Source organism: Podarcis tiliguerta, assembly GCF_965153285.1.
Source record: "Podarcis tiliguerta genome assembly, chromosome: 4".
NCBI lineage: Eukaryota > Metazoa > Chordata > Lepidosauria > Squamata > Lacertidae > Podarcis > Podarcis tiliguerta.
Window position 1 is genome coordinate 60,972,461 of NC_139537.1, and position 26,155 is coordinate 60,998,615.

Consider the following 26,155-nt stretch of genomic DNA (forward strand, 5'->3'; position numbering starts at 1 on the left):
AGGCAGCAGCTGATTTCCTGACTTCTTAATTCCCGGGCTCAGCCCAGTGAGAGCCCTTCATGCCAATATTTCAGTCAGCAATACATGTTTAATGGGAATCTATTAAAATACCTAGAACAAAAGTGACTTTTTGTTAAGAATGACAGCACTACGATCATATCAATCATTAGCAGTTTTTAGAACTGTGGAATGAAATGGGAGTTTTATGATGAGATTGGGCAAAAGAAAGCGAGAGAATCAAAAAATTGCTCCTTATTGTTTTCTATGATGAACTATTTTGTATTTCACTTGAATTCACCTGTTCCTCGCTGCAACATAATTTACAGAAAAAGCTGCTTTTTGCTCCATCGTGGCTCATTCTTCTGTAATCCATGCAGTTTAAAAGATACATTGTAGCTGCTACATCATAAATTGTAGTTATTAGATTTTACCATGGCCCTTCATCTAAAAATGGCAACATATCCCTGAATGTGTCTGAATTCTGGACTCAAGTTTCATTGTAAGTTTTTAGTTCCTAATTCTTTTTCCTGTTCCTGATGCAGCATGGGAAATGATCTATACTAAATAAAATCAACAAAATCAACTTTTAAAAATTTATTTTTGAAATGTAATAAATACTAAAAGTTTCTTTGAAATGTACTAGGTTAATATTAAATAATGTTGATAAAAGCACGTTAGCTCATGCTTGTATTTAAGCACTAGTCTGGAAGCCATAAGCAATCAAGAATTCTATACAGGTGAGTGTGCAGGCTGATGGAGAATGGATGAAGTGCTCTACCCTTCCTCTGGTACTCTAGGTATGATGTTATTACAGTCAATTGGTATTAACATCCAGCAAAGGCCTGAGAGGATACGTAAGTTTTAGCAGATACCAAATTGTCATCAATGATGTGTCTGCCTTAATTCAGAGGGAAGGCCAAACAGTAGGTGTCATTACCAAGAATGTTCTCCCTCTTGTTGCCACCAAATAGTTTTCTACAGGTTGCAGCACAAGCTCATCAGCTGGTAGGAAGAAGCTGCTCCCCCATGTAGCAAAAACCAACTTGTTTTAGAGCTTTACAAGTCAAACCTAAAACTTCAAACCAATTCATCCTGCACCTTTCTGTCACTATTTGCAATTAAGCAAAAAAGGTAGTACCCCAGTGTCAATCCCCATGGATAAAGTTTAGGTACTGTCATGAATCATTCACAGCTAACCACCACCAACAATGCTACTCAGAACTTAAATTATTTAACTTGGTGGTGGCGTTGTTAGGTACCTATTTAAGTCTCCCAAAGCCAAGTCAAAATACCCAATGTGTATGGGTTCAGAAGAAGCAAACATTCTAAACCAAGATTGGCCTGGAGGTCTACTCTATGCCATTCCTCCCTTTATCTGGTGACAAAGATCCTCAAGAAGGCAGGAGAATGGTATTGGTTCCTAGAGCAGACCTACTCACAACATCCATGTAAAAATATCGCTCACCATCAAGTCATGTACCAGGGTCCAATTTTTAACCAGCAGCTGCACATCTTCTGGCCAAAAAGCTGGTTTTGGTCTTGACTAACACTGTCACTAGGCAGGGACGGCTAATCTGTAGCTCTCCTGATGTTACTGGATTACAGCTGCCACCATCTGTCTATTGGCAATGCTGGCTGGGGTTGATGACAGTTGTATCATCATCATCATCACCATTATTCACAGGATAATATCAGAATATAAAACCACCAAATACATAAGTTGTAGTTCCATAACAAATGGAGGGCCACTCTTCCTCTAAGGTTTTGCCAAATATCTTAACCCAGGAAAAGACATGCCCAGAAACCAATACTGAATCTTGGATCAGCCTCCCAGGGTCAGAGCAAGATATTCTAGAGTTTTGTACAATATCCAGCAACAATGTTGTTGAGAGTATTTAGCCCATCTTTGGCTGGCCCAGAGGTAGGTAGCTCTAGCAAATAAACACATTTATATGACAGAAAACCTTAGTGTAGGTAAAGAGGCCCTGAAGCCTTTGGGGGGGGCTGCTTCCACATGCTTATCACAAGCACCCTTAAGCCTTCACCTCCAGCAGGTATTATTGTCATGAAAAAAAGATTCCCACAGGTAAGTGCACCAGAAATGTATTGAATTCGTGGTGGTCTTTTGTAGGGAAGAGAACTTGATTGTACAATGAATTGACACTGGCATGGGCAGACTGGTCCGTTCTGACCCCTTTGGCAGAGAAGATGCGGTCATTGCTCCTTTCTGAGAACAGGGGGGGGGGGGACTGTGAGGTGGACACAACTTTAGCCAAGGGCTGTGAGGAAAAGCTCTATAGGGAAAAGCTTGTTCAATGAAGTCTCTGGTTGTTCTGCCTCTTCCCCTGGAGACGCCCCCTTTCTCCTTTAAGGGTACCAAGTGAAACCAGCAATTTACCAGAAAAGGTTTCTGTAACTGGGCTAGCCCATGCAAGTATGGAAGGGAAAGTAGAGGAGAGAGACAGAGTGAGAGAAAGAGCACAAAATGGCACAAGCAAAACCTGCTTCCCTGTTAGTGGCAGGAAGGTAAGGGGCCTCTCAGCAAGCTGTGTCTGCCTCCTTAATGCATGGAAGAGGGAAGCCCAAAGGATGGAGAATGCCCCACAGTCTCTAACAGATAACGGTCATCCCAGTACCTTGTGACTAACAGGCAAAGCCAGGCTTTACCCAAAATATATAAAGCTGTAAGAAAATGTTCGAGCTGTTGGAGAAGGTTCATAGTATTTTAAAATGAAATACATGTGGGGTGGAATCCAATTGTTGCTTTGAAAATCTGAGTCCCTGAATTAAATTAGAAAACGCACTGCTGTAACCAAAATTAATTTTGATAGCATTTATCAACTTACTCCAGGAGTTATGGCTAAGGATGAACTCTTTAGAAGCTATTGAAAAAGTAACTATAGTAGGAAGCTGTTAGTCTCTGATCTTGCTTAGGTCACCACTAATAACCAGTAATTTAGGACTCCATGTGAAATATACATACATTTCAATATTTATCTTGCACCAGATTCATTTATTCAGGTAAAAAACCCTCACTCACTTGGTTCCTTTATATGTATTGTACATTACCCTGAGAAGTGGAATAATTTATTCACTTCTTAATTGCTAAAAGTCAGAATATACTGAAGATTAGCAAAACAAACAATGTTTAATCTTTGAACTTTACACTACAGGAAGCCATTCTGAATACTAGCTTGTCATAGGGAAATCGGATTAAAATTGTTCAGTTTTCCTACTCTTTCAATCCACCTACTCTGAACAGAAAGATACTGCTCTACAGGAATAGATTTTATTTCCTTTAATGGAAAAACCTTAATTACAAATCCAACTAAAACATACTTCCTCCATAAATCCATTACTGCAAGAGACACGCTGGGGATTTTTAAAAAATCCTTAATTTGTCATTTAGACCTACTGTTATCTCATTTGTACAGAATTCCAAATACTTTAGCATAAAAGCGGCTTTCCAAAACATTAATAATGTTTATGAATCCCTCAGTTCTTATCTACAATTTGGCAGGATGGTTATACTTCTTGTATTCAAAACAGATTTCTTTCTTTTTTTTAATTCGGAGGTCTAATAAACAGATTTCAAAACAAGTATTACAAGTTTTTCATTTCAGAATATTGTTCAACCACTTCCTAACTCTTTTATGGATTTTACATTACTAAAAGGTAAGATCATGGAAAGGTATGTGTCACAGAAAACTCTTTGAAACTTTCTACTGAAATGAAATAGTTAATTTCATTTAAACAGAACAATGTAAATAAGGATGTTGTGGTGTGATGATGTGATAAAGGATGTGGTGCTATTCATTTACTGTCCAAGTTAGTCTGTATGGAATGAAATCTTAAAGTGAAAATCCAGTCAAAAGAGCCCACATCTAACTTCAGATATTCTTATCTTAAAGGCAGCAAGTTATACAGCTGAAGATTAGGACAGAAGCATTTTCCTGTGAAATATTGACCATGTAACTTCTAATAGTACATTTTAAAAAGTTATAATCCATGCTACACAGGTTAGAAAAACAGCTGCAGTCAAGTTAATAGGTCTTGAATAATTTCTATGTACAGGCAATTGGTAGTATTTTATCCCATTATTATCAGAAAAGAGTGGATAAAATTATTATTTATTGCCTATATAACACATTGAAGGTTCCCAGGCAATACACAAACAATTCATTAAAATATAACACAGCAGTGCCACATAAAAACCATGAAAGCATAATAAAACAGCAACTCAGCAGCAGAAGACGCCAACTCTCAAAAGTCAGCCATGTCCATAGGCCTGAAGGAAGAAATACATCCCTACTTGAAGTCTAAAAGCAGGTCATATGGGGGAGATGCCTCACACGACCCAACACATAAATATAAAAAGTAGCAGTGTGAAGCATTTGTCTCTGATCCCAAGATGATAGTCTGTCCCCACTTAAGGCTGTAGAAATGATGATGATGATGATGATGATGCAGTGGAAAACTGGCCCCATCTAGTGAAGCCTTCACCAGATGAGGTGGAAAGAGATACTCACTTGAAGTAGCATCATAAAAGGCCATTTAGGACTACAAAAAGGTTAAGAACCAGAATTTAAAACTGAGCTTGGAAAGTAATTAGCAACCTTTAAAACTGGTGGTGCATTCTTGGCGGCTGATACCAACAACAACAAAAATCCATACTTAGCTCAAATAATGTTTCCCCTCCTCACTAGAGCAGATATAGCATGTACAAAATTGAAACTCAACTCATCACCTGACTGATTTGCACAGCTAATTAAGATGTGGTCAAACTCTGCATCAACCGATTAAGTATCTTTTCAGTAATAATTAAGAAAGAATGATTTTTTTTTCATTAACAAGAACAAGCACATAGCAGGCTTCAATGGAATCTTATAGCAATAGGGTTTATAAATCCAAACCATTAGGTTAATGGCTAAATGGTTTTCCTCTCTCTCCCCAGCCTTTAATTCACTGTTAATGAAACTTGGTACTTCTGACTATGGGTTCAATAGGGGTTTCCCCCCTCAGTTTTGACCACGAGTTTAGTATAAAATGAGCTCTGCTTCTGATTATGTTTCTCTTAGCAGATTAGTAAACTAGACTTTTGAGACTCTTTTAAAGTACTACAATTATTTTATTTTTAAAAACACACATGGGTGATTACACACAAATTGCAACATGACTATTTGAACTTGAAACACAACAGAAAAGCAACAATGTAGATTGCAGGGTGGTAGTATTGCAGTTTACTGTTAGAACCTTACTAAACATCTTTGCCAAGTCTGAGTTACTTAATAAATTCAACACAGCAGAAATCATAAAGCGATAAATTAGTGAGTTTCTCCTCCTCCCAACTTCTTTTGGCTATTGGTGTCACATTCTTTTCTCAAACATTTGTCCACACAATACAGTAGCCAACAAACCTGATATAGGGCTGTTAAAGTCAGACAGCAAGGCACCACACAATGACCTTTAGAAAGAATGATACTAACAGGTGGCGGGTGCTTAATAATTGTATTATGCTTTAACAATGAGGGCAGCGCACTATCTTCTTATCTGCACCAGGTACCTTAATACACATCACCCCAAAAGGAAGAAAGCAAAGCTACGAATAGCCTAATTGCCACACCCATCAAATTTATACTTCATGCATTCCTCCACTTCAAAAACTCATAGCTTTAAGTGCTGTCAGTTAATCTGAAACAGGGAAGTTATTTAACGCAAGAAAAGGACTAAATGTATATCCGAAACATATTATTAAAATCTTGAATGGAGGGAGGGAATCCCAAAAATCCCAAGTGACTGAATTAATTGCCCTTACTAATTAGATTTCCTACATCAGGCAGCTCAAGTTACAGTTTTCATTAACCTTTAACCCTGAAGCAAGTCAGTGTTTTGACAGCTGAAGAGCAGTGCAATCTTTTCCTCTCAAGCAGGCTTTGACCATGACAGAGGAATTTTTTTTGGGGGGGGGGGAGGTGTCACACCCAGACAAAAGTAGCCACTCAAGCAGCACATGATTGCTTTTTCCACAGACAATCCTGACTGGTTGCAAAATGGCAGACACCACCACTGTCCCTAGTCACCACCATCTCAGCTGTAGAGAGACCTATGCAAAAGGGAATTTCTGGTCTGAGCGACATGCCATTAGTATATAAGCACCCACTGCAAAGGGCCAAGCAGCAGATCAGTTTCCTGTCAGCTGCAGAAAGTGCTGACACTTAAGCTGTTTAAAGGCTTCTCATTCTTGATTTGACAAACAAAAAGGCAGGTTCAAGGACACATTGGCTTGTGAACTAGGCTACCATGTATGGTGTGTGTGTGGCCATACAGTCACCTCAGTTCAAGGCACCAATAAATGAAATTATCCGGAGAAGATATGCTCACATAAAGTCCAATTACAGTCTTGTAGCAAACAAAGAACAAGCACAAGAAAGTCCTCAAAATGTTCATAATTTCTGTTCTTTGTTTTGTTTACACAGCCAGGTAGCTGATCAAAGGCATTACACCATTAAAACAGTACCAATAGAACCCATATGAGAGTAAGATTCCTCTTGAATAGCTGGTAGGCTGTTTGACAGATAAGTGCTAAGCGCAGAACGAAGTGTACTGACCATGACAGCATCAGTTTAACACCAATCACTTGAACTCAAGTGATAGAAGCTAAATAATGGGGGGGGGGTGAGAATGCAACTGTCTCAGGGTTCAGGGGAGCAAAAAACTGTCACCCCCTCCCACTCGCCAATTGCTTGCTTGCCTGCTTCATTGTCCATCCAGCCTTGCCACTGCCACCACACCACTTCTTACACACCCACCTCGCAAGGCTCTCCACCAGCCACTGCATGGCCTCCTGCCTCACTCTAGGAAAGGCCAAGGGGTTCCTGTCTCAAAGTGAGGCATTCTGGGTAATGTAGTCAGGGAAGTGCTGTACCCCACGAATGATCAGAATTCTAGCTCATGAGGACAGCTTGGGCAAGTTCACAGGCTCTCCCACACCAGACATGCCCTCAGTGTAAAAACAGCATTGAAAGGGGCTAGCGTAAGGTTAACTTACGTGGTCCGGCTCTCCTCCGTCATACAATCCTGTGCACGCTTATTAATCTGTGTCATTTGACACACTATATCTATGAAGAAGGTGATGATGTTTTATATCCCACCCTTCCTTCCAAAGAAGCCAAGGGTGACAAACACACACACAAATGATGAAACAATTAAAACATCAAAAAACAAAACATATTTTAGGACGACACCAGCTTCACATGAGATTATGCCACTGGAGAAGAGTCGTCCATTGGAAAAGATGAATGAATAATTTAAGTGGAAAACTTCAGCATCCACATTTGATCCTTGTTTCAGGAGAGAGAGAGAAAACTTATGAAGGGGTGAACCTGAAGGGGGGGAAAGTTTTCAGCACACAATGTAAATTAGCACAACCCAGAAGCCACCTATTCTGCATATTCAAGTGTACAATTTACAGTTCTACAATGGTCTGCCTGTTGTTCAAGCATCTTACTTTGAATTCTTAAGACGGGGAAACGACTGTGGGAACAATTTCTGCAACTGAATCCATTCAATGTGTGTTCATGCTGAGAACTCTTCTTTTTACTCGGATCCAACACAAGTGAATTTTCTTTTTCTGCAATCCATGGATCATATGCAGGTGTGAAGGGCACTCCCCAGCCAAATGCACACGGCACAGAGTTAATTCTTCATTGTCAAGCTGACACTTACAACTATTTCTATATTTCCGAGTGCCTATCTAGCATCTAGGCAGCTACACCCAGTTCTGAGCTTTATGGAGCAGTTGAAGCAACAAGAGGCCACTCTCTCTCCACCAGGTATGTACCTGCAGAAACTACGCTTGCATGGAAGCAATAGGTGAAGCAGGTGAAGACTCAAATCATGCTGCTTCTTTGGTCCATCACTCTAACCTGAAGACCCTCTGCTCTCATATCTCTAAACACACAGAGATAAATGAAAGTCTGCTTCGTTTCATACAAACTGTAGTTAAAACTAGCATGATGTGTCATTTTTACACCATTATATAAACTCACTCAAGGAACAAGTTGTTAGAATTTCAGCTTGTTGACTCTGCTTCTCGCTACAAGCAACTTTTACCAACTCTGAAACACTCGTCACAACAAAGCAACTAATGATAAAAAATGAAAAGGGAAAATAACCAGAGAAGGATTAACACCCTAGCTCAAAATTCAAATAACGAAAACTTCTACTTTTTATCACTCAAAAGTTCTGAATAAAATTCACTTAGTACTTGCAGATCATTTTAAAAGGAGTTTTGAAGATGCTTTCACATGCTCTAAAGACCGACATGAAAAGTGATACTATTCAACAGAGGACGCTTATTGTGGCTACAAAGAAATACAATACTCATAGCAGAATTCCTCAGATGCCTCCTACAAAAACACATTAACAAGACTAATGGGTCACATCCCTCTTTGTCAAGCTATACATGAAACTGCAACAACATCAATAAGCCTCAAATAAAATATATAAATGCATATAATGCTTGCGTACATTTTCTTTGCAATACATGAAATGTGGGGCCACTACCTAGAACTTTATAATGATAGTATTCATTTCATTTTAATGGTAACTTTATTAGGCAGGCTCGCTTCTCATCCTAAGTCATGGCTGACAGCTTCTGTGAATGACTAGATTGCTCCCTCTTCACTTCTCCACTAGTGTGAACAACAAACCCCAGTCCTTGGCTTAAGATCATGGTTTGTTTGGAGTAAAATAAACCACGCTCTCTGGTTAAGAATGAATGCTCAGGGAAGGATTGTGGATTATTTCCTTCTAGGAGAGAAGTGAAAGAGCCATTAACCATAACTTATAATGACGTGTGAACAAGTAGAATGAGCATTTGCAGAGTTCTGCTGTTCATGAATTCCACCATGCTCCCTTATTTTTCCATTTTCATGTCTGTCATTTCTATTCATTCTTTTATTTATATTTTATACATTTATTTACATTTTATGCATTCTTTGTTCACACTTAACTAATAATAATAATAATAATAATTTATTATTTATATCCTGCCCATCTGGCTGGGTCCCCCCAGCCACTCTGGGCGGCTACCAACAAAACACTAAAATACAATAACCTATTAAACATTAAAAGCTTCCCTAAACAGGGCTGCCTTTAGATGTCTTCTAAAAGTTTGGTAGTTATTTTTCTCTTTGACAGCTGGTGGGAGGGCGTTCCACAGGGCGCGCACCACTACCAAGAAGGCCCTCTGCCTGCTTCCCTGTAACTTGGCTTCTCGCAGCGAGGGAACCGCCAGAAGGCCCTCGGCGCTGGACCTCAGTGTCCAGCAGAACGATTTGCCAAACGCCATATCTATTGTGTGAACATCATAGCCAAGTGGTGATCTGGGCTTTTCACATCCTGTCCCAACATTCTAGCCATTCTATCACAACCAATCTTAAAGTAACTGGAAATGAGAGAGCACCGTGGTAAACTTTGATCTAGGCCATTTATTCAATAGCATGGAAGAAATGACTTTCATGCCAACAACTGGTGTATAACATAGAGGCATGTGCACAAAGACATGCTAAGGTTACTTTGATCATTTCAACATTCCAGGACCAGTATGTCATTGTTACACTGCAGCCATCAACATTGCTGTCATTCCCGAGCAAAGAATTTATTAGCATACTAAACCTTTGTTCCCCATGTGCAGATTTTCCTCTTGAACTGTGGTGACAGGCAAAATGCTTGAAATAAACAGAAAGACTGCAATGTTGCATTCATTTAGGCTGCACAGGTGTGCAGTCATAGGATGTATGTGCAAAATATGAACAACCATCAAAAGGCCCATGGCTTTCTTTAGAACTGAAAACTTGTTAACCTAGGAGCAACACAAATTACCACACTGGCCATAAGCATGTAATAGGCTACCTAAAGCCTCAGGGGAATGAATGAATGAATATTGGGATGCAATAGCTAAAACTTGTTGTAGCTTGTTCATAAAAATCAGTTTGGTTTTAGCCAATATACTTTTCTTAAAAATCACTGCCTCATCCTCATGTTGTAAGTGCACTACATTCCCCCCTGAAGGGTTTAGAAATTAGTGCTGCAGTTAACACTGGAGTAGCTAGTCACAATAAAAATTCAGCGACCAGACACTGCTCTGTGCTACAGGAAGAGACTTGGAATTCAAGTGGAATTTCTCTGCTCCATCACAAACATGAAATTGTATACCACAAGACATAATTTAGTGCTGCAAGTTCATGAAACTTGTAACCTTTAAGTACACATAAAACCAGTACAGATAAGATGCCATTCCAACAGCATTATACCATTTGTTTTACACGTTTCATCCACGGCTCAACTCCATCACCACAACTCTTGTTAAAAATAATAATTGTAATTAATTGTGTTGTGTAGTGCTGGGCATTTGAGTCCCATTGGGACTAGGAACTTGTTCAACAATTATTGCCCACTGCGAACAGAACCAGGAGCTGGCAGAATTCCCAGCCTCAGGCTCTTAGCAGCTGCTGCTTCTACTCTTGGTTGTTTCCCTTTATTCTGCCAGTGCCCTCTTCACCCCATAAAATTCCCACAGCCAGAATGAATTGCTTTAAGCAGCCAAGAGGTACTGTATCATCTGCTGCTCTCCACGGTCTCCTTACTACATATGCTATCGAACAGGTAGCAGCAAACTTACCTCTAAGGTAGTGTACAAGACAACTGTTACCACAATAGTGGGAAACCAACAGTAACCGTAGCAGGAGAGAAAGAGCCAACGTTTGCCAGCAGCTGGCAAAGACCATTTTCCCAGTAAGACAACAAACTGAAGTGAAAATCTACAGTCCCTTCAACCATCATAAAACATGGACATGGACATTGTGATTTGTCCTTTTACAAAATCTGTACAAGCTCTTATATGAATCTGTTGAACATAATGCTGGATCACAGAAAATCTTAGAAGTAGATTCCAGGAATTTGAAAATTTTTCTAGTCCTTCCTTACATAAACATTTTTTTAAAGAGATGGTACGGAAAATGTAACTCTGTTCCTCTTGCTCCTCACCCATCCATTCCAAACAAAAGAAGACGTGTGTGTGTGTGTGTGTGTGTGTGCATGTGCTGTTGTTTGCTTCTATCTGAAATGCTTTATCAAAAACATTAGCTCTGAAGAAATGATGAATAATTGAAGAATTCACACATTAAAAGCCTAATCTCCAAACAGGAACCCCTGCAGCCAAATGGCAGGCCTCGCGAGAAGCGAAATATTCCCAAACTGTATGCCATTGGGTCAGAAGCATCACATCATATGACATAAATAAATGAAATACAAAGCACAGAGCCATTACATCAAGTTCTATGAACTACAGACTATTTATAAACTATTAGTACCAACTGTTCTCAATATATATGTGTGTGTGTGAGAGAGAAACGACAGAACAGATGGACACAAAATATAGGACTTCACTTAGCAGAGAAAAGGCCAGGGACAAATACCAAGTTAGTACTGATACTTGATAAATGTGATAATCTACTATCATGCATACCTTACATGCTCCCCCAGTAAATGAAGTTGCCTGTCTTGGCAAAGAGTCATTTCCTCATTATGAAGATTGGACAATGCAGCACTGCAAGTTCATTTCACAAACAATAATGCCAACTATGTTCTTCTAGGACCTAGGAAAACACTCTGGGCTTGGATAGCAAATGCTTAAAAAAAAGACGACGATGACACTGGCAGCCATGACAAAATGACTGTTGTGCTTTAATTTAAAGCTTAGCTCAATTTTTAAAAAATCTATATTGTGGACACTGGTTTAAAGAAAAAGAGCTGAACAGTGAAAAAATGGAAATAAGTGTTAAGAGGTGTAAGATTAGAACATATTACCAGAGCAAATAAATTTCTAGAACAATAAAAAGACAGTGCTCACAGCTAGGGAAAAAACCTCACTAAAGTTACTCTGGTGCTTTTAGAGGGACATTATTTTTAGCCCAGTCTTGTTGCATCATATAAAGCCGAAATAGAGAAACATTGCTTTTCCATGAAGGATCATTGACCCTGAGCCACAGGTCTTCTTGTCCTCCTATCTGGGTTACACCTACCCCCTCCCCTCCAGGCCCACACCCCAGTCAGAATGAGGTTCCATGGTCATTTTTGGTCCTCTACCCATCCCCTGCTCCTGCCCACATGACTCTGAGCAGCCTGCCTGCCTGCCTGCTTTACTTCTTCTGAGCCCATGAACCTCTCTGTGGGACCTACAGTCAGCTACAGCAGGAGGGCAAAGCAGAAAAGTGCTGGCTGGGGGAAATAGGCCCCATCCATCATTTTGGTTTACCCACCTTCTTGCCTGCCTGGTCAACCTGGTGGCCGGTATTGTGGGAGGGGGGAGGCAGCCTGGGGAGGAAAGGGGCTCCCCAACCCAATAGCAAAGCATTTTTGTTGCAATCTCATAATTACTTACAATTACATAATTACAATTACTTGCTTCCAGGTAATACAGTAAAGAGTACTGGGCTGTTAAAATGCTGAATGTAAGAGTTTGTACCCAAAATTCCCCTGAACAGAGTTGCACTCAGGAAATGCTCCCACTGGTGAAAGCGGGGTGGCATTAGCCAATATCCCATTCCCACAGCAGCCATCTAATTGCCCTCAAATTCTGCTCCAGAGGAGTGGGGGGGACACTGCAGCACAATGGAGAAGGATGCTGGGGAAAGTGCAGGAATCGGGGGAAAAATGCTTCCATCTCTACCTACAGTGGGAGCCTCTGCTGGACCAGAGTCCGTATGTTTGCAGGATAGCAGGTCAGTATCCAACCCAGTGTATGGAAATGAATACTATGCCCGTCCGTATTAAAGACCTTTCTCCTCTGATACAATGTATGCCAACATATGGATACTCATACATTAATAGTACAGTGGTACTCGGGTTACATACGCTTCAGGTTACATACGCTTCAGGTTACAGACTCCGCTAACCCAGGAATAGTACCTCGGGTTAAGAACTTTGCTTCAGGATGAGAACAGAAATTGTGCTCCGGCGGCGCAGCGGGAGGCCCCATTGACTAAAGTGGTGCTTCAGATTAAGAACAGTTTCAAGTGAAGAACGGACCTACGGAACGAATGAAGTACTTAACCCGAGGTACCACTGTACAGTTGTACCTTGGAAGTCGAAGAGAATCTGTTCCAGGAGTCCGTTTGACTTCCAAAACATTCGGAAACCCCAGTGTGGCTTCTTATTGGCCGAAGGAAGCTACTGTGGCCAATCAGAAGCCACAGAAGACCCATCGGACGTTCGTCTTCCAAAAATAGTTCGCAAACCGAAACAGTCACTTCTGTGTTTGTGGCATTTGGGAGCCAAAACGTTCAACTTGCAAGGTGTTCAGGATCCAAAGTACTACTGTACTATGAAGTGGAAGTGGAAACTTGGTTCTTGGTCCTTATATTCAGATACCGTATTGTGTGTATCACACATTAAAAAAAAAAAACATGCAAGGAAAGTAGTATTGAAAAGATGGAGTTGATTAGACCAGATAACAAATTATTGCAGTCTTCCTAGAAGTGAGTTGTATTTAAGTAACTAAAGCAGTTTTTAAAATTATTGCTCTGTCATCCTGACTCAGTGCCAGCAGTAGCTGCTTCACAAGACCTGTCAACACTGTTATTCAAAAGGGGCTTTTAGTGTAGGTTTAAAAAAACACACAAAACAATGAGAATTGAAACAGAATATTTACAAGCGTTCTTCACCCTGATCTGATTTTCTTCCTAGCTTAAAGAAAAAAATACTTCGGATTTTAACAAACAAAAAGTGACTTTGCAACTTAACTATAAAACAATACTTTAAACAGTAGAAGAGAAACAAAATCCCACCCCCCAAAAAATATTTCCACCCCCCAACTTCTGTCATGGATGCAGAGAAGTGGTGTGAGGCACCAGCTGGGAACCCCCAAGCGAAGAAGGCTCAGGATCAGAAGATTGGTGGTGGGACGATGGTGAATGGTCAGAGGGAAAAGAAAGAGCAGACTGGAAGGAGGTGGTGTCGGAAGCGGCAACAGGTTGGGTGAACAAGAAGAGGCTGTGGCAGAGGGCTGTTCAGACTCCGAGGCAGAAGCAGAGGCTGGAGCAGAGTGGGGTCAGGAGAGAGAGAAGGCGGCTGCTGAAGAAGACAGGAGTCTCCCTCTCGTATTGCAACCAACTCCCCTTCCCCCTGTTCTCCTAGAACACACAGATAAACAAAGAGGGCAGAGCATTTGCGACTGCTTGGGAAAGACCTGGAGAGGAGGAGACTTAGGAAGCGGTGGGGAGGTGGGGACTTTCAGTCCTCACAATTGCCCTGTTGGAGCAAGACCTACTGGGAAGAGTTGCTGGGATCACGAGGTCTGCACTATTTTGGTTTCTTGAATAAAGAGTTAACTTCACTGACACCTTGGTTGTTGTTTTTTATTGCTGACCTACGCTTGACTCCAGCTCCTTAGAGAAGAGAAGAAGAGTTTGGATTTGATATCCCGCTTTATCACTACCCAAAGGAGTCTCAAAGCGGCTAACATTCTCCTTTCCCTTCCTCCCCCACAACAAACACTCTGTGAGGTGAGTGGGGCTGAGAGACTTCAGAGAAGTGTGACTAGCCCAAGGTCACCCAGCAGCTGCATGTGGAGGAGCAGAGACGCGAACCCGGTTCTCCAGATTACGAGTCTACCGCTCTTAACCACTACACCACACTTACAAATACCTACCAATCTGTTTTGATTCAGGACAAAGGAATGAAAATCATAAGATGCCTTCTGTTATTATTTTTCCTACAGGGATCAGGGGATCCATGGGCAGGTTATCTCTGCCTACTTCAAAGCCTGAAGTCGATACACTAGGATGCTGGATATGTACAAATGAGGTTCCAGAAGATGGGAATTTGTGGTGGCCACTATAATTTGTTATATAAGGTAAGGTTAAAAAGATGGAAAGAACAAATACTGCAAGCAGCAGTATAGTGTAATGAATCGAAGAAATAAGATTCAGTTACCAGGAGTCAATCATTCTTGGCTTATCCCAAAACTCGCTGGCTGGTGCTCAATTTACATGACACTAAATAATCCATAATGACTGTTTGTAGCAACTATAACAAAATTCAATGTCTATTCAAGCTAAAAGAAATCATGCCACAACAGTGAACAACATTCAGCTCAGCAGCTTCATGCTGTATCTATTTCCTAAACATATTTTCCTTAAGTGTGGTAACAGAACAAACAAGATTATTGACCCACAGGTTTCTCTCCTCTTTTAGCATCTGGTTTTGCCTATTCATTAACCAGTTTCAACTATATAAATCACAGAAGGTCACTGTAATGGCATACATCACTTGGGTAGGATAAACAGATAAAATGAGCCAAAGTTGTCTACGTCAACCACTGTTGCCAGAGAAGATATGAAGACAAAACTGGAAGTGGGATTTGTTGCGTTATTAGGACAGTCTCTCTAGCTAGCACACCTTTAGCCAAGCAAAGCACTGTCTCCAAGATGGGAAGTATATCACTGAGTGGTTTCAAGTAATAACTGCAGGTGATAGGAAGGGCTGCGCCTATCCTAAGAAGCTCCTGAGAAGCACTTTGATTGCATCAGTTTGTTTCTTCACTTCAGTGTAACGGCAGTGTAATGTAGGTTTTCAAAATCTCTGCTGTGAGCCCTTCAAGTGTTCAGTCTCTGTTGAAGGAACTGGTTGCACTGCAAATGAATTGCAGGGGTTTGCTGGCACTGTGTGGTGTGCTTTGGTGGGGTGAAGCAGACGTGCACATCCACCTCTGTATGTCCAACAGACAACACAAATATGACAGCTAGAATAAAATCAGGAAGCTAATTCCTGGTGAGACCACTGCAAATCTAGCCACTCCCAACTGCCAGAATCTAGCACTCAATCTAGAATCAACCAGTTATTTCAGGCTGTAGGTTAGGGGTACAAAAAATTTATCCATAAGGAAAAACAGATGTTGTGGAGACAGTTAAGAAGGAACGCTTCTCGGAAGCCATATATTGTGTTACCCTAATTTTATGCACTGCGAGTTTATCAGTTTTCTCCTATTGGATTGAACTACACAAAACCCATATTCTCAGTGAAGCTCTAATAATATAGGAAATTTTGTAAATCTCTAAAGTCATATCAAATTATACACAATTAGAACTCACATTTAGTGACCAGAAATGGCTTAATTTTTTTAATAAACACAAGATATATATCGCCATCTAGTGAAGAATCTGCATAATTACCACTCTACAACTATATACAGTAATGCCAACTGTGCAACGAATACAACAGCATGCTTTCTTCTGCTTGAGATTTTCTGCTAAAGGCTAATATAGTTTGTACAAAGTTGCTGAAAGTCAAGCAGGGCTGTAATAAGCAAAATTTTGAATGGAACAATGAAAAACTATTTGAATAGCAAAACTGGACACTTTCAGACCAGTGAAGTATATTTTGCAAGAAAACAATGTAAACTTTTAGAGTTAAGATTTTCCTGTGACAGGAGGTTCTTAAAAGCTAATTTCTGAATGTGTCTACTGCCTTCTGACCAATTTTGTAAATAAACTTCTTCCTTGTATATGATGTAGAAGCAAAGCCACAAGTCATGAAGTGTAGTTATCCCCTCATCTTTTTCCTAACTAGCACAAATCCACATAGAAGACTGTCTGAAACATCTACATAATTCACTGTTCTGGCCTTAACCCCACTGAGAGCAAGCAACCCCTCTGAGAGCACGTGGGTTTGTAAACTGATTTGAAAACCTTGGTTAAGTGGGGATGTGGATGGCATTAATGGTGGTTAAGGTTGATATGGACACAACTTTTAATAATTCTTAAGACCTCTGGTGCAGATACTCTACCACTCAACTACAGCCGTAGGCCAAGTCAATATGACTTACCAGCATGTTATTCAGCAAGGAAAAAGGTTTAGTTTTGGTAAATAATTCAGACGCACTAGTGTATTGAAGGAGACAGAGGTATGCCACACTTTTGCTCCAAAAGGATACAGCAAGCCATTATGTTCTAATTTAAGTGAGATTACTCACATGGCAATAAATATCAGATTATTAGAGGTTTGGGAGCACAATCAATAGTCCAGATTGCACCAAACACAACATACCCTTCTGGTTTTCTAAAGATTCAATCTGGCAGCTGAAATATTTAGCACTTTCTGACCCTCACTAGATATTATAATGTATTTCACCACTAACTAGGGCAGATGGTTTGACCAAACTTGCTAGGTCGTTTTTTAAATAGCTAACATCATGAGCCACCACTGTGGTCTATAAATGCATGGCAACAGTAGCTCTATTCAGGAATGTGCAGAGGGCCACTGGGAGCATGTGGGGTTAGTTCCACCCACTTCAGGATGGGGGCAAAGGCCACTCCAAATTCTATAAACAATACTGCACTGCTGCAAAAAGGTGCAGAAAGGGGAGCACTGTCTTTACAACAACAGCAAAGCTACAATGTTTGGAGCTTTTCAGTTAGAAGAAAGGCAAGGAAGAGAACACGAAGATAGTGTATAAAATGATGCATATATGGGAGTAGGGTTTTTTCCTGCGCCATAATATTAACAACCTGTGCTTATCAAATAAAACTGATTAGTATGTGATTCAAGATAGACAAAATCAACAGTGCAGAATTAATTTATGGAATTCACTGCCGCCAATGTGGCAATGGCTACTAGCTTATATGACTTTAAAAGATGATTTTACAAATTCATGCAGGTAAAGTCTATCAATGGCTTCAAGTTAGTTACATGGAGAATTAGTCAGTTACATGGAGAATAGGTTTACAGACACAATACACGTCTCAGCAGTAGCTGCTTGGAAGCAACAGAAGAAGAGGACCAAGGCTGCTTCAGAAACTGATTCTTTGTTAATTCTAACATGAAATGATATGAACTAATTATGTAGATTAGAATGTAGTTATCCTTCAAACTTTGTACGCCTCTGAATTTTGCAATACAATTGTCAGCTTAAAAACCATTTTAAAAAAGAATCAAAATCTATTATTTAACTGTTCACTTACATGGTTTGATAAGTGAAAGATTGCTGGATGTACAGGCAGCATTGTTAAAGGAAGTTTGTGTTGTATTTTAAAAACTGTGAATATTGTAATGAAATATTAGTAACAAAATGCCTATTTTTATATAAAATACATTTGGACGTGCATATTTTGGAGAAAATGTTCAAAAGCACCTCTTTAAATACATATTTAATTTGCAACTTTTCTTTTTTATTGCAGGTTAATGCAGAAACTGGATGGAAGAACTTATGATGAATACATGTAAAAGGGGTCCGATCCAGCCAAGCTGCTCTTACCTTTTTATGCATTCTCATAAATGTTACAACTGACTCAAACATTCAGTAACCAAATTTGCACTCAGCATTAAACTTTGGTTCATAACCCATGATTCGAAGCTGGCTCGTTTCAAAACCAACCAGACTTTGTGATAAACGGCAATCTCTAGTTCACACGCAATGACAAGCAGGATTCACACAAGGGCAAAGGGAAACAAACGCTTGCCCAGTCCGTTTCTCAGCTGTGCACCAGAAGGAAATGGGAAGGGAAGGTCACGAGCCCATTATTCGCTGCTGACTCACCTCTCGGCCTTTGAAAGTCACCAAAGCGGCAAGTGGCTTTGCATAGAATCTACTGTAGGAAAACCCCAGACATCCATACATGCTGTTAGCTGTAAGCTTCAAAGCCTTCTGCCTGATATCATACTGCAAAGAAGAAATTAAGACCATCACAGTAAGCAGTTAAATATATAAATATAATCATATGTAGTCAGTCACTTATAAGAGAGACGTTAAAATGCCGAGTGGCCATCTGGTAGAGGGGTAAAGGCTCCAGGTGAACCAGTGAAATGGCAGAAGTGAGGAGAAGGCACTTCCCACCCACTGCTCCTGGTTGATTGAAGTCCAATCTACTTACTTATTTAGCAGTGACCCATTTAAATGCAGTCATCCGCGAGTGGCATGCATGTAAGTGGGGGTGGGTGCCTGTCCTGTTAATTGCGCTGGCAGATATTATCTAGCTGCTCATTTTAGCCCCTTCTATAAGAAGCAAGATAGGCTAGCCTAACAGAAATTAGAAATAGCAGCAAAAAAATTGCCCTATATATTCATTTCTTACATTTAAAGATTAGCCTTGGAGAAGAAATGTATACAAACAAGCAGGATCTTGGTCTAGTTTCTCAACAATGGACATTTTCATTCTGTTAGATATACCTGTAAGTAGAGGTCAGAATTTAAGTCTGGCTGTTTCATCAACTGTTTCACTTGACGCCTTCGTTCAACTAACTTCCTGATCTCTTTAGGCAAGATTCCCATTTCTAGCGATGAATCTGGCAATTCTGGAATTTCCTCTTCTCCATCCTGTGAAGTTATTAGTTTGACAAGTTAATACTACCAGAATAACCTGAAACAATTCCTGAAACTGCTGCTTCCACCCTGTCATATGGATATGCCGCTGGGTTCTATCTCAAAAGACCCTAATGGAGAAGACATCCCAACTAGGTCAGATAACCATTCCTTCCAGAACCATCAGCATTCAGATCGATATCTACTCTCTGGAGGAATTCCCCCCGGTGGGTCTCTGTCTTGTGCCCAAATCGTCTCATTCGGGAGATGACACCTACTTTCCCGAAGAAGGGAACGTGAAAAACTGGCATATAAATAACCCAAAAGGTGTTTTTGTGATTAAGGGCCTAATCACCATCCCCTTGGGGAAAGTTGGCACTTCACACCCAACCAAGGACAAACTCCTGGTTCTAAACTAAAACTGCTAGTCTCTTCCAGTTCGCATGCCCATCTATGAGCTGAAAGGAACCTAAATGGACACAGGATCTTGGTGCCGCAAGGAAACCATAAGCATGCATGAGGACCAGAGGCTGAAAGTGGCCCAAATAACCTCAGACAGGTAACCATTAACACAAAAATGTGGATTTGTTTTTATTGGACTAGCAGAAGTTGAGTACACTCCTTTGACTTTTTCTCCTTTGGGAGAAAGAACAGGAAACAAATTTAATGACTAAATAAACAGATAAAGAAAATAAATGGTATTGACAAAATATCTAGTGAAAACCTCAAAGTAGAGTATAAGGTACATCTGCACTATCCTGGGCTGGCCAAAGCATGTTCTGAAGGCATAAGCTAAGCCTGGTTCTGTAACCTAGTTACCCAGATTGGATACCACCTGAGAAGTATACAAAACCACTTTGAACACATAGCAAAAAAGATCAAAGCCTTCCTTGTCTGCAACAGTTCTGCTGAACAATACTTGGATGATGCAATGCCATCGTTGCCATCTCATAGGCACATAGGCAGATAAATCATGTAAAAAAATAGTTTATATACATATTTAATGAACTTTACAAGGACAGCGTGTAGAAAAATTGTTTCAGCAAGCAAGACTGATCCAGTTTTACATGGAAAAATGGGGAATAAGCTAAGCATGTAAGAAAACAAGGAGGGTCCATGTACACTTTTTAATGTCACAAAAATACTATGCAGCTGCTAAAAAGGAAGATATAATGAACTCCATGTCAAGGTGGAACCAATCTGATTTCATGAGATTATACACAATTTATAATGAAAAATTATACTATTAAACATGGTATCATGCAATACACTACAATTACTAAATACAGCCGCAATGTCTAAGGAGACTTCAATGTATTCTTGAATATAAACATATGATCTTTTTTAACAATCAAACATTAAAAGCTCCTGTCAAATTAAACACACACCTCTGTCTTTTTTGGCACACTTGAAGACACCCTGGTAACTGTTGTAAAACAGATGTTAAACTCTTGGATAATTGAAGGGTATAAGCTATTGAAGTCGAGGAGCAAGATGAACTTGTCATAAAAACCTGAAATTAAAAATACACGCACACAAGATTCACATTACAATATGTACCTACTATGGAGACTGTGAGAGACAAGTTATTTGCAGTACACTGTAAAAGAACACCAGAACGCGAGTGAAGAGTCATTGGTGAGGGGGACATTTAAAGTCAGATTCCTTCAAAAGTACTCTGGTTTATTATGAAATCAATGTGTGTCCATGTGATTCTGTCAGCATTCAGGTCTGAAAAACACTTGCATTATTTCTAAACACTACACTATATCACCAGTCTATGGTGCAGATATGTCAGAAGTGGAACGATCCAACCCTGTTAACTATCCAGGGATGAACAGATAGCTTCAGTGTTACTCTGGGATGCTTCTGCACAGTTGTCACCACAGAAAGGAGACACCATGTGAAACTGCAAGCATCCACTTATTAGCTGCAGCAGAGAGGATTTTTATACACATATTCGGTATACAAAATGAAATGGATAAACAAGATTATCTAGATCCATCTCAATCTGGCTTTAGGCCCGGTTATGGAATAGAGACTGTTTTGATCATCTTGGTGGATGATCTACACCAGGAACTGGACAGGGGGAGTATGCCCCTGTTGGTTCTGCTGGACCTCCCAATAGCATCCTTCTGGATCACTGTCAGGGATGAGACTTAGGGGCACTGTTTAACAGTGGCGCTAGTCCTTCTAGAAGGTACAAGTTCTGAAGGTAGTGCTGGGGACTCCTGGTCGACTCCGTGGCTGTTGACATGTGGGATACCTCAGGACTCCATCTTGTCCTCCATGCTATTGAACAAATACATGAAACCACTGGGAGAGGTCATACGGAATTGTGGAGTATGATGACACACAACTCTGTTCTAAATCAGTGTGTGATCTCAGTAATGGACTGGATAAGTTTAACTCAGGTAGGGACACGACAGCATATGAATCAATCTAGCTAACTTGACCCAACAACGCCCCCCCCTCCCAGCTTTCACACACAAACAAACCTCATTGCAGCCAACTAAACACAATCAATCACACCCTGGGTCCCACACCCAACCTCTCTCACTACCAAGGAAATATAAAAAACAAACAGAAAGAGATCCTACCGAAATGACGCTGACATAAAAACCCCACATACACCCTAAGTATAAGAATATAAGTTTACCACTCCTCGCCCCCCTTCTTCTTCCCCAACTTTATTCTGTATACAAAAATGCACATACTTTTGTAAACTAAGGAAATCTATAATAAAATCATCGTCATCACCACCACCATCTCAGGTAGGGACAGAGGTGTTCCTGGTCAGTCGCAAGGCAGATGAGAGAACAGGGATTCAACCTGTGTTCAATGAAGTTACACTCCACTTGAAGTCTCAAACTTGCAGTTTGGTTGGGTTCAGCCCTGAACCTGGATGCCCACATTTCAGTGGTGGCCAGGAATGCATTTGCACAATTATGGATCACACACCCATTCCCTGAGATATCTGATCTGGCCACGGTGAAGCATACCTTAGTTACAGTCTGGCTGGACTGATGCAACACACTCTGCATAGGGCTACCTTTCAAAAGTGTTTGGAAGCTTCAGCTGGTCCAAGTTACAGGTAGCATATTAGTCCCCTGTTAAACCAACTTCACTGGCTGCCAGTCCTTTTTTGGGCACAGTTCAAATGCTGGTAATGACCTATAAAGCCTTATATGGCTTGGGTCCATCTGAAATATCTTATCTCCCTATGCAAACCTGCCTGGGCGCTAAGATCCTCAGATGAAGACCTTGTCTTGTTCTCAGCAACATCAGAGGCACATTTGGTGGAGATATGAGGCTAAGAACTTCCTAAGTCAGACAGGCCTTTGAAAACTAAGGTGTAGATGATGCTAGTCACTGGGAATGGATCCCGTTCGCATTCAGAGGTACTACTGTATTATTGTTTGTGGACTGTAAGGTCCTCCGTGGGGCATACCAGGAGAGACAGTCCTGTATTTTCATTATTGTTATTGTTTTTATTACTCTGTATTCTATAATGGTGCTTTTAAATGTTGCAAGCCAGCCAATTTACGCTGTGACCTATTTCTGTCATTCCCCAGTTCATCTGTGCTAGGTAGTATTTTCCGCAGCCATGGAGACTAGTGCCCATCATTTTAATTATCTACGTGGAAACTTCAAGAGGTTGTGAGAGTTTGTCTACCAGCAGAAAGCCTCCTAAATGGCAAGCATAAGGACAATCTTATGGTGGCCTAATTTCTCTTTGAGGAGCAACAGTAGCCATCAGAGTAGGATTGAGGGAAAATTTAGGCCCAAGGTAGGAGGATCTAAGTTCAGGACATCATGTTGAGGACGTGGGCAAGTTGCAGCAGGTTCACTATTTTGAGCAGATGGAAGGGCATGATTGTCTATTGAATCTTCTGGACTCTATCTGGACCAAGACACCTGATGTGGTGGTTGCAGGTGGTTCTTGAGCCGGCTGATTAACAACACATGTTATAGACACATCAGGGTGGTTTATAGGTCCTGGGTGGCCTGGGCAAGAGAAAGGCCCCGGCACAAGATGTTGTCCAGGTATGAGTAGAAATGTATGTCTTACAGATGGAGATGCACCATAAGAGCAAAGGGTCATACCTGGTGGACTAGTTGAAGCTCAAAGAAAAGCACTTTATACCACCAACACTACTTTCACATCCTACAAGAGTGCCAATTGAAGGAGTACACACAAACCTGAAAGATACTCATCTTTTAGGCGCAGTGAAGCCTCATCCAAGAAAGGTTGTAAACCCAAACCCCATATAAACAGGAATTCTATTTTGTCTGGATTATGCGTCAGCATGTTACACCCCATCCAGTCCTTTATCAAAGACATACCTTAATTGAAAGTCCCAATTACTCATCATCATTCTTCATATTATATACACTTTACGTATTTGATATTAAATACAAATTCAAACACAATTGTTCTCTTCCCACATGCTCCAATATAAGCGGGGTGGGGGGTGGGGAATTACTGCCACACATCTCAGTTAGATCTAACTGCCATAAAGAACGCATTTTCCTCCTCCACATTCAAGAGGAGATATACTATTCTCTAAATTAAAGCTAATGTTTGTTCCTGCATTCTCAAAATAGAAACAGCTATGGTATTTTCACAATCTGCAGTATAAGAAAAATCCCACTATCGTCATTTTTGTGCTTCGCTAGAAAAAAAAGGAACAGGAAGTATAGGAAGACTTTAGAAAGGATTGTATGACTTATTTTAGTCATCACCTTTCTTATTTGATCTACCATTTCAAGTAGTGAAGCTGCAGTTCTTACCCACTTTGGGATCCAAAACTAAACCTCCAGAATATGCTGCTTTTTTCCGACCTATCTTTGATTTGTTCTGATCACCTTCAATATCTTCATCATCTTCCAGCTGTATGAGACATAAGAATAAGCCAAAACTGAAGTTCTAATTATATGGAGACTTAGTGCGGACCGTGCTAGGCTAGACAGGCCCAGAGTCTGTCATTCTCTGTATAGCACCATATATATATAGATGTGCAGCAACAACCCAAAACCAAAAACAAACCCCTCTCCAAAATACCAACTTTCTGATGCCGTGGAAAAACAAAACAGTATTCTGGTTCAGACCTAATACTGAAGAATAGCTTAGCATTATGGACATGAGGGACAAGCTTAGTGCTTAATTACTTCTCTGGTGCATGAAAATGAGGGGAAGAGGGAGGTCAAAAACTTCCACTGTCAGTTTTAAATTAACATGTTGAGTTTGAACATGGACAATTCTGGTTATCTGGTTCATTTAGAGTTATGATTAGTTCAAACAAGCCAAGGTTTTCAACTAACCAGAGTTCACCAAGTTCAGACTTAATGGGAAAGTCTGGTCTGGCTAAAACTAGACAATTCCGATTGTCACCCCCTGGCATAGATGAGAAGAGTTGAGGGGTGTCACAAGAGTTTGATCATCACAGCTTGTGCACATAACAGTAAATGTGCCTGCTATAAACCAAAAGTAACAAATGTAGAGGGGCTGAAAAAATTACTCACCTGCTTCTGCTGAGACTTTTTAAAGAGCTGCTTATCTGGCACAATATAATCTTTTTCATAAAATGCATGCAGGAGCAAGTATTCATTACGCTCTGCTCGCCCACCCATCAGCGTCCTCGACTGTAAGGAAATAAAAGCCAATTAGTTACAGGTTGAAACAGAAATCAAAACGCCAACAATGGTATTGCATTAATAGCATTTGCTTTAAATATTTTTCAGAAATTGTATTATTGGGCTTTAAGGTGTTTTGTCTTTGCTCTGCTTGGAATCTGTAACATCAATCTGCTCCCTTTGACTTGATCAACACATCTCTATTATGAACCTCCCGTCATGAGGCTTAATATATATATCCTTTTGTAAAGGAACCAGTTTTGTGAATAAGATTGTATATTCAAATCAGATATAATAATGGAGATGTAAATTTGCTAAGAAATGAAATTTACCATAACATTGCCAGCAATATTGGTAATCTGTAAGGCTAGTGGAAGAACATTGAGCTCACACATTATTTGTAAAATGTACTTGGCATCAGTCCAGGTGTTCTCCAGCATGTAAAGTAAATGACGGGAATCACTAAAAGAAGAAAAGGAAGAGGAAATTTTAATAAATTCCGCCACATGTTCTAAAGGCATGCAGATTCAAATCGTTATCACAATGCCCATAAAGCCAGAGCTCACAAATGATTGCTTACAGTGCAAATTTAAAACAAAATGGAACTCCCCTTTTAACTGCAAAGAGTGTGAAAGAAAAAATAGGAGTAGCAGCACCTGTACAATATTCCGGTAAGTCATGATTTCAAGAACTGTTGTAATATCATGACTGCACAGAAGTATCCATCAGGGGTTAGATTCAAACAGAGCCAGGCTCTGTTTGTTGCAAGAGATGTCACAAAGCTTTCTCTTTAGACCACCAGGGATGAGTCCCGCTCTATTCTGCCTTGGTCAGACCACACCTGGAATACAGTTCTGGAAACCACACTTTAACAAGGATATTGACAAGCTGGAATGTGTGCAGAGGGCAACCAAGATGATAAAGGGTCTAGAAACCAAGTGTCTCTTCCCATGCCCACAACTCTGTGCCTTAAGGTTGTGGAGGGGGTTCCTACTTGCAGTCCTACTGAAAAATGTAGCTTATCTGATGGGGACTATGAGCAGAGACTTCTCTGTAATGGCACCCTAGTTATGGAACTCCCATGGATGACCACAACACAGATGGGCTTCTGCTACATGGTTTTATTTATCTGTTTTCTTGTGCTTTTGGAAGCCAAAA

The 26,155-nt window shown here is 40.4% G+C and overlaps 1 protein-coding gene across 1 annotated transcript in view; it reads right to left on the reverse strand.

Moving 5' to 3' along the window:
* The window catches only part of POLA1 (DNA polymerase alpha 1, catalytic subunit), a 183,811-nt gene that overhangs the window by 118,373 nt on the left and 39,283 nt on the right, over positions 1–26,155 (reverse strand). Inside the window, exons 21-26 of the mRNA XM_083439328.1 lie at positions 25,330–25,459; positions 24,887–25,006; positions 24,155–24,254; positions 20,749–20,873; positions 19,229–19,375; positions 18,599–18,721 (exon numbers count right to left, since the gene is read on the reverse strand). Of these exons, the coding sequence (XP_083295454.1) occupies positions 18,599–18,721; positions 19,229–19,375; positions 20,749–20,873; positions 24,155–24,254; positions 24,887–25,006; positions 25,330–25,459 (745 nt within the window). The remainder of the gene's footprint in view (positions 1–18,598; positions 18,722–19,228; positions 19,376–20,748; positions 20,874–24,154; positions 24,255–24,886; positions 25,007–25,329; positions 25,460–26,155) is intronic.